Source organism: Mirounga leonina, unplaced genomic scaffold (assembly GCF_011800145.1).
Source record: "Mirounga leonina isolate KUSES-001 unplaced genomic scaffold, KU_Mleo_1.0 Mir_376, whole genome shotgun sequence".
NCBI classification, from domain to species: domain Eukaryota; kingdom Metazoa; phylum Chordata; class Mammalia; order Carnivora; family Phocidae; genus Mirounga; species Mirounga leonina.
Window position 1 is genome coordinate 9,502,384 of NW_023270718.1, and position 8,729 is coordinate 9,511,112.

General features: G+C 43.0%; 1 protein-coding gene across 1 annotated transcript in view; it reads left to right on the top strand.

Moving 5' to 3' along the window:
* Positions 1 to 1,122: 1,122 nt before the first annotated feature.
* Positions 1,123 to 8,729, top strand: part of LOC117998009 (NACHT, LRR and PYD domains-containing protein 5-like) — a 21,563-nt gene continuing 13,956 nt past the window's right edge. The window contains 5 exon segments of the mRNA XM_034986529.1: positions 1,123 to 1,226; positions 2,495 to 2,850; positions 4,320 to 4,397; positions 5,665 to 5,718; positions 6,314 to 7,913. Coding sequence (XP_034842420.1) covers positions 1,123 to 1,226; positions 2,495 to 2,850; positions 4,320 to 4,397; positions 5,665 to 5,718; positions 6,314 to 7,913 — 2,192 coding nt within the window.

Below are 8,729 nucleotides of genomic sequence, written 5' to 3' on the forward strand. Positions count from 1 at the left end.
TAGGAATGTGCAGAAAAGTTGATGTTCTTGAAAGGGCTCTGAGTAATCAGCACATAAACTTCTCCCCATCGTTAGTAATGTTTACCTGGCTCCCTCTCCCTAGTGTTTTTGTTTTTTTGGGGGGTGGTCTCTCATAGATGAGTAATGGTAAGAATTGTGTTAGTAAAATACATTTCTAGTTGCTTCTAAAATGATTTTTAATGGTAGTATTATTTTGAAAAGGCAAACCATATGAGAAGGCATAAAGTGAAAAGTGTTCTGTTTGCAGAAATTCTCTGCCTTTAGTACGCAAACTTCTTGGTCACACCACTTCGAAGAATGAAGAGGTAGACCAGAGGAAGAGTGGTAGACAGCAAAGCAAAGTTTATTGAGTAATATCACAAAGCTCCCGGAGAGGGAAGGGGCCTAAGAGGGTTGCCCTTGGAGTTTCTAAGTTTAGGACTTTTTATGAGCTCTTTTGCAGAGCTGTCTTAAGCAATCAGAGTGTACTGAGTCATGCCAATCAGGGCTCTGGTCACGTATCTGTCTACCTATTAGGTTAATGTCTACATGCCGATGGTCTTTTTTGGCTGACCTCTGAGGGGCTTATGTCTTAACTGCCCCTTGCCCACGATAGTGACAAATGTTTTATGGTTAATTGTCTTATTTTAGGATGTTTTGCAGAATCATTTCTGTAAAGGCTGCGAAGCAGAATGTCAGTGTCGTCCTGTCTAAGCTGCAAAACAGGATGTCAGTGTTGTTTTATCTTAGCTGTCCTGACCCCATATTTTCTTTTTGGGGATCCTGGCCCTGACTGCCTATCTGTCCAACTAACTCCTAACATTTGCCTTGGCCCAGTTAGTTCATCCTCCCCCACTCAACCCACTTTCTGCTCCTGGGGGGGAAAACAAGTTGCCATCTACTTGACCCCTTAAAGTGTTTTATTATATATTATAGGATATTATAGGATATCCCTTTGATTGCTTTCTTTTCCACCACAAAGTAATGGTTGGGGAAGACCAGAGCAGCCTAAAAATGCCCAACCAATATTGGTTGTCACTGTTTATAGGGGCCATATAATGGTGGAAGAGGAGATTTGCCAGGTTTAAGAATTCTTCCTGGAGCATTCTTAATAAGTACAAAATGTTTGTCATCACAGACAAGCCTTCCAGAGAACTTGGAGAAGAAATGCATGGCACAGCTCATGGATGTGCACCTATAGAACAAGCTGATTTAGGGGGTCGGGGGTATGGAATCAGTTCTGATTGCTAATGATGTTGAGCGTCTTATCATGTGTTCATCTGCCATTTCTGTATCTTTGGAGAAATGTCTATTCAGATCATTTGCCCACTTTTAATTAGATTTTTTTTATTATAAAGGGTTTTCTACTTTTTAGATACAAGACCCTTATCAGATAAGACTTTCAAATATTTATCCATTTTTACACCAAAACTCTATGTTTATGTAACTTCATGTCATGTTAACAGACACAAAAGGAATCAACTGATCTAAAAACTGTGTAATTCAGGCACCTGGCTGTCATGCAACTCTTAATCTCAGGGTTGTGTATTTAAGCCCCATGTTGGGTGTAGAGCCTACTTTAAATAAATAGAGTGACTAATTTTCCGTAAATGGTGGTAACTTATTTGCCAGTTTCCATGAGTACAACATATTAGCCAAGAGCATCACTGACAAGTGTTTTGGGTTTTTGTTGTTGTTGTTGTTGTTATATTAGTTTCAGGTGGACAATATAGTGATTCAATACTTCCATACATCACCCAGTGCTCATCAGGACAAGTGCACTCCTTCATCCCCATCACCTGTTTCCCCCATGTCCCCACCTACCTCCCCTCTACTGACCATCAGTTCCCTACAGTTGAGAGTCTGTTGCATGGTTTGTCTCTCTCTCTCTCTCTCTCTCTCTCTTTCCTTTTCATTGGCTCATTTGTTTTGTTTGTTAAATTCCACATATAACTGAAATCATATGGTACTTGTTTTTCTCAGTCTGACTTATTTCACTTAGCATAATACCCTTCAGGCCTATCCATGTTATTGTAAATTGCAAGATTTTATTCTTTTTTATGGCTGAATAATATTCCACTGTGTATATACCACATCTTTTTTAATGATTCTCAATAGGTGGACAGTTGGGTTGTTTCCATAATTTAGCTATTGTAAATAATGTTGCAATAAATGTAGCAGTGCACATCTACCTTCCAATTAGTGTTTTTGTATTCTTTAAGTGTTTTTATTCTGACTCTATGCCAGGTGCTGTTTTGGGAACTAGGGATAGGGCAGCAAAACATCCCAGAGTTTATATTCTCATAACAAGATAAATAGATATAATGTCAAGTAATTTTAAGTCTATGAAGAATTGTTACCCATGAATTGGGCTTCTCTGTGTATTTCACAAAAGGAACAGAAAATGTTGTTTCTAGTGAGTTGACAAGGTTGGTTGTATGAACTTGAGAATTTGATGCAAGATTCTCTTTTGAATCTTATTACTCTTTCACAGGTACCATTTCTCCATATTAAAGAATCCACTTTTCCATCAAAATCTGAGCTCTTAGCCTTGCACTAAGATGACAGAAGCCAAATTACCCTCCTTTTCCAACTATGGACTGCAATGGTGTTTCAAGCAGCTAAGCAAGGAAGAGTTTCAGACATTTAAGGAATTGCTCATGGAAAAAGCTTCAGAGTTGGCAATGTGCTCTTTTCCATGGGTTGAAGTGAACAATGCCAATGTGGAACATCTAGCCTCCCTCTTGCATGAGCATTATAAAGAATCTCTTGCCTGGAAAATATCCATTCACATCTTTGAAAAGATGAACCTGTCCACACTCTCTGAGAAGGCAAGGAAAGAGATGAAAAGTGAGTAAGATTTGGGGCAAATCTGGGGGTGGAAGAGAAAGGAGATTACCTCAAGCTTCCATGGAAATGGAGAGGGATCCTTGGTCACTAACTGGGTCCACCTCCATGGCGTGAGTCTGAACTGTGAGAAGTCACTCATTAGTCATCCTGTCTGGCTAGAAATTAGAGCAGTCTCCAGCCTGTGAAAAAAGAAAAGAAATGAGTAGACAGATGCTCTACCCAGACAGAATTTGGTTGAAGTTTGTAGACAGGATTTGGAGTCTTAAGTGCTAAGCTTGAGCTCTGGACCTTCCACTTGTTCTATGTGTGACTTTGGGCAAATCCCCTTGGGTTCTACATCTTGGAACAGTAACTTTGATGCTGTTGCAAAGACTCAATAACCTAATGTATATGAAGTTGTTAACAAATCTTCATTCATTTATTGAGAACACTATGGTGGTTGTACAGTGGGTGTCTCCCATATTTCTTGCCCCAAGCTAAAGGACTAAAGTTCAAGGAACTCTTCTAAGGACTGATCTTGTCAGACCGTTGGTGTCCATATTATAGCAACGTATTTGGATCAAACTGTGTGATTAGCTTAGGGTATTTAGGAGAAAGGTAGTAGAAAAAATAGCCCTCCCTTATCAGGAGGAATTCTTCTCTTCAATTGTGGACAGAAAACTTAGAGTCCAGGGTGGCTCAGTCGGTTAAGCATCTGCCTTCAGCATGGGTCATGATCCCAGGGTCCTGGGATCGAGTCCCACATTGGGCCCCCTGCTTGGCGGGGATTCTGCTTCTTCCTCTACCCTTCCCCTGCTCGTGTGTGCGCACTCGCTCTCTCTCTCAAATAAATAAATAAAATCTTTTAAAAAAGGAAAGGAAGAAAGAAAGAGAACTTAGAGTCCCAAGGGCAAGCAGTCAGATTGGCCCTAAAGACTATAGGTATGCCACCCCTAGATGTAACTCGACATCTACAGCTGCAAAGGACTTTAAGAGAAGCCATCCCTTCTGAGCTTCAAAAAAGCCCTGTGTGGAAAATCTGTTGACTGGAGAAAGAGTGGTCAGTGTTAGAACTCATGAGTTGGACACCTCTATTTGGATAATTCACAGGCCTCTAGTGAGTAGTTAACTAACTAGTTGAAGTTCAAGACAGGTGCTGAGGATGACTCTTGAAGATAAACTCTTGATAACCATAATATACTGCCTCATCATGTGAATAACCCAAGGCCATACAGCAAAATGGGACTGGAATTTACGAGTTCAAACTCTGAGCACTCTTTGTGACCAGTCTCTGCTGCTTCACTGTGCTGGTGGCACTGGAGGATCTGACTCCATTGTCTCCATTACCAGCTAGTCATGGAACAAACTGTGAGATCCTGAGGTTTGTCTTGTTTCCCCTCAGTAATGTGGGTGGGGGATGCTCTCACCCCTAGTCTGGGTAATTGCTATGACTTTACTGAGACTATTGTGTCATCTCCTCTCTGTTGCAGAATATTCACTGCCTGAAATACCAGAAAACTCTACACAAATGAAGAATGACCAAGAACCAAGCATGAAAGAAGTGCCAGGTCAGTGTGGATTTGGTGGGACAATGGATGTGTCTAAAGCCATGTGGTGATTAGTTCGTGGCCCATCCAGGACTTGAACCATGACTTCTGATAGTCCAATGTTCTTTCTAGTCTGGCATCCTGTTGTTAGCTGATTGTATGGCTTCTGAGCATCTAGTAATCATGGTCTTTCTTATTCTAAGTCCAAGAGAACTCTGTGATCTTAAAGCTTTCTTACAACTCTCTGGTTTCCCATCTTCAGTTTGGGGAACTTCATGACCTTGCCAGGACAAGCTCCACCTAAGGATCTGTTTTGGAGGCTTTGGTGGAGAGATCCAGATAGCATGAAACCAGATTCAGTACAATTCCCCAAATATTTGAGAACTGGTGACAAGCCAGGCCCTGCTCTCTGTACTTATGTTACATCCGTGTACAAAGTATGTGCAAATCCCCTGCATTCATGAAGCTCATACTTCAGTGGAGGAAAAGGGAGACTAACAAAAGGGATCAAAGCAGTGAAGCCAAAACATAGAGGGAAAGATGTAGGCTTGCATAGACAACATGCATTCCCCACTGTTACCCACACTACCACTTGTATATCACTAATCTTCCAGCAGTCAGCATTGACCACGAAGTCTAACACTTTGAAAGAATCAGGACCAACTTTGTGTTGATACAGCTTTGTCCATGCTGCGGATAGGAAAACCCCCTTCAAAACGAAAGTCTGAGCAATTGATGAGTCAGAGTCTCAGAATCCCAGAGGTTATAAATTGTTCCAATTTTAATGTAAATGTCAGCTTAACAGGGTGAGTCCTATATATTATCATCTTTCCATGGATAAAATTGTATCTTATGCATTTAAAGATTACTTAGTGATTTAGTGATGATATGAAATAAAGACACTATTTTTTAATAAGTAGACATAATGATTATTGTCGATAAGTGGTAGCTATTACATGCCAGAGGCTGTGCTATTCCTCCAACAAAACACCTGATTTAATCTTCAGAGCAACTCCACAACATAGAAACTATTATCCTAGCTTTATTTTTTTTTTTAAGATTTTATTTATTTATTTGACAGAGACACACAGAGAGAGGGAACACAAGCAGGGGGAGTGGGAGAGGGAAAAGCTGGCTTCCCGCCGAGCAGGGAGCCTGATGCAGGGCTCGATCCCAGGACCCTGGGACTATGACCTGAGCTGAAGGCAGATGCCCAACGACTGTGCCCTCTCTGATTTGGATACTCACATAAGAGTGGGGGAATCCATCCTTCCTCTCTTTATTGCAGAAATTTCACAAGCTATAGAAGATGGTGCCATAGCCGCCGAGACAAAAGAAGAAGGTAAAGAAAACTGATTTGCCTTTTTTTTTTTTTTCTGCCCTGGGATGGAGCTGGGTGAAAACCAGTCTATGGAGTTTGGGTGGCAGAGGAGTCCACTGTCCCTCAATTCCACGTTTGTCTCTGGTGCATCAGTCTCTTCCCCAAGAGCTCCTAGAATCCTCACCAAGGACAGAGTCACGTATGTTCACTGTGATCATCTACAGGGACTGGGTATAAAGATAAATTCCAAAAACCTATGATTCTGGTGAACTTGGGCATCAAGTAGAGTCTACTGAGGGGAGAAGGACAATAAGCCAACAAAAATGTAATGTATCAGGTATTAAGTGCTGAAAAGAAAGATGAGGCTAAAGGGACAAATAGAGCTATTTTGTAGGATGTTCCTAAGCTTTGAGGAAGTGATCTTTGAGGGATGGAGCTTGTTATCAGTACACTGCTAGGAAGGGACAAAAGAACCATGTATGTAGACTGTCTGATTTAGGATCCACTGATTCCAGATCCAGGGTTTGGGGGTTTGTTTTGCTTTTGCTTTTTCCTAAATTCCAGACTTTCTTAAAATGTTTCCTGTTTTTCTTCTCCCTTTCCCTGTCCAACTTAGGCCGTGGAGATAACACAAGGGACTACAAGGGCTACGTGATGATAAAATTTGCTACAGAATTGGATGACTACCGTGGTTTTGAAAACCTTGCCTCTGACTGTCCAGAAATGCAAACATTGCTTGGTGCTTTTAATCCAGACCAGAGGGGCTTCCAGCCTCGCACTGTGGTTTTGCATGGAAAATCAGGAATTGGGAAATCCACTTTGGCCAGAAGGGTCCTGCTGTGCTGGGCACAGGGTGACCTCTTCAAGGGCATGTTCTCCTATGTCTTCTTCCTCTGTGCCAGAGACATGCAATGCATGAGGGAGGGCAGCTTTGCAGACTTAATTTCCAGAGAGTGGCCAGACTCCCAGGTTCCAATGATGGAGATCATGTCCCAACCGGAAAGGCTCTTGTTTGTTGTTGATGGTTTCGATGACCTGGACTTCGCCTTCCAAGACGATGACACAAATCTCTGTGAAGACTGGGCGGCTAAACAACCCATGTCTGTTCTGATGCATAGTCTGCTGAAGAAAGTCCTTCTCCCTGAGTCCTCCCTGATGATCACCATCAGAGACACGGGCATAGAGAAGCTCAAATCCATGCTCATGTCACCCCGTTACCTCTTTGTTGGGGGCATCTCTGTGGAGAAAAGGATCCAGTTGCTCCTTGGGCACAGGAAGAATGAGCATCAGAAGACACAAGTCTTGCATTTGGTGGTGGACAACCACCCGTTGTTGGACGAGTGCCAAGTCCCCATCTTGGGGTCGCTCATCTGCGATGCTCTGAATCTACAGGAGGCATCGGGAAAGAGCCTTCCCCCTACCTGCCAAACTCTCACGGGTTTATATGCCACTTTTGTGTTCCATCAGCTCACTCCACGAGACGCCTCCCGGCACTGTCTCAACCAGGAAGAGAGAGCCGTTTTGAAGAGTGTGTGCCTCATGGCTGTGCAAGGAGTGTGGAACAGGAAGTTTGTGTTTTATGGAGATGACCTCGGTGTTCACAGACTCAGAGAGTCTGAGCTCTCCGCTCTGTTTCACACGAACATCCTCCTCCAAGACCGTGGTGGCGACAGGTGCTACATGTTCCCTCACGTCAGCCTCCAGGAGTTCTTTGCTGCCCTGTACTATGTTCTGGAAGGACTGGAAATGGAGAGGGACCCCTACCCTGTGTTCATGGAGAACATGAGGAGTTTGGTGGAGCTCAAACAGATCAGCTCTGATGCCCACCTGTTCCAGATGAAGCGTTTCTTGTTTGGCCTCATGAACAAAGAAGTGACGGGGGCTCTGGAAGTCCTGCTTGGATGTCATGTTCCCCTGGCAGTGAAGCAGAGGCTTCTGAGCTGGATCTCTCTGCTGGGGCAACAGGCCAGCACCCCCGCCCCAGCAGACTCGCTGGACGCCTTCCACTGTCTTTTCGAGACTCAAGATGAAGAGTTTGTTCGCTTGGCATTGAACAGCTTCCAGGAAGTGTGGCTTCCGATAAACCGCCGAATGGACTTGATGGTGTCCTCTTTCTGTCTGCAGCGTTGCCAGTATTTGCAGAAAATTCGTATAGATGTCCACGAGAGCTTCTCAAAGGATGAGTTCACTGAGGCACAGCCCCTCATTCCTCAAGGGTGAGTACTTCATTTTATTCTTTTTTTTTATTTTGCCATTTTAGTCTTTTTTTCTTCCTATATTTTATTTTTTATTATGTTCAATTAGCCAACATATAGTACATCATTAGTTTTTGATGCAGTGTCTACAATTCATTAGTTGCATATAACCCCCAGCGTCCATCACCACACGTGCCCTTTTTTTTTTAAGATTTTGTTTATTAGCACAGCAAGAGAAGGGGCAAAGGGAGAAGCAGACCCCCTGCTGAGCAGGGAGCCCAACATGGGGCTTCATCCCAAGACCCCGAGATCATGACCTGAGCCGAAGGCAGATGTTTGACTGATCCACCCAAGTGCCCCTTCCTTCTCATCTTTATAGAGGCATAATTGACAAATAAAAATTATACATATTTAAGTTGTACAACTTGGTAAAATAATCACCATGATTAAGCTAATTAGCATATCCATCACCTCACTTAGTTACCATTCTGTGTATGTGTGTTGCTGTAAATTTCAAGTATATGATACAGTATTGTTATCAGCAGTCACACTGCTCTATGTTAGATATCCGTCTTGTGTCACTGAAACTCTGTACCCTTCCACCAACATTGCCCCATTCCCCCTCCCCCAGCCACGGGCAACCACCATCCTCCCTCTGCTTCCATGAGTTTGGCTATTTTAGATTCTTTTTTTTTTTTTTTAAGATTTTATTTATTTATTTGAGAGAGAGAACGAGATAGAGAGAGAGAGCATGAGAGGGGGGAGGGTCAGAGGGAGAAGCAGACTCCCTGCCGAGCAGGGAGCCCGACATGGGACTCGATCCCCGGACTCCAGGAT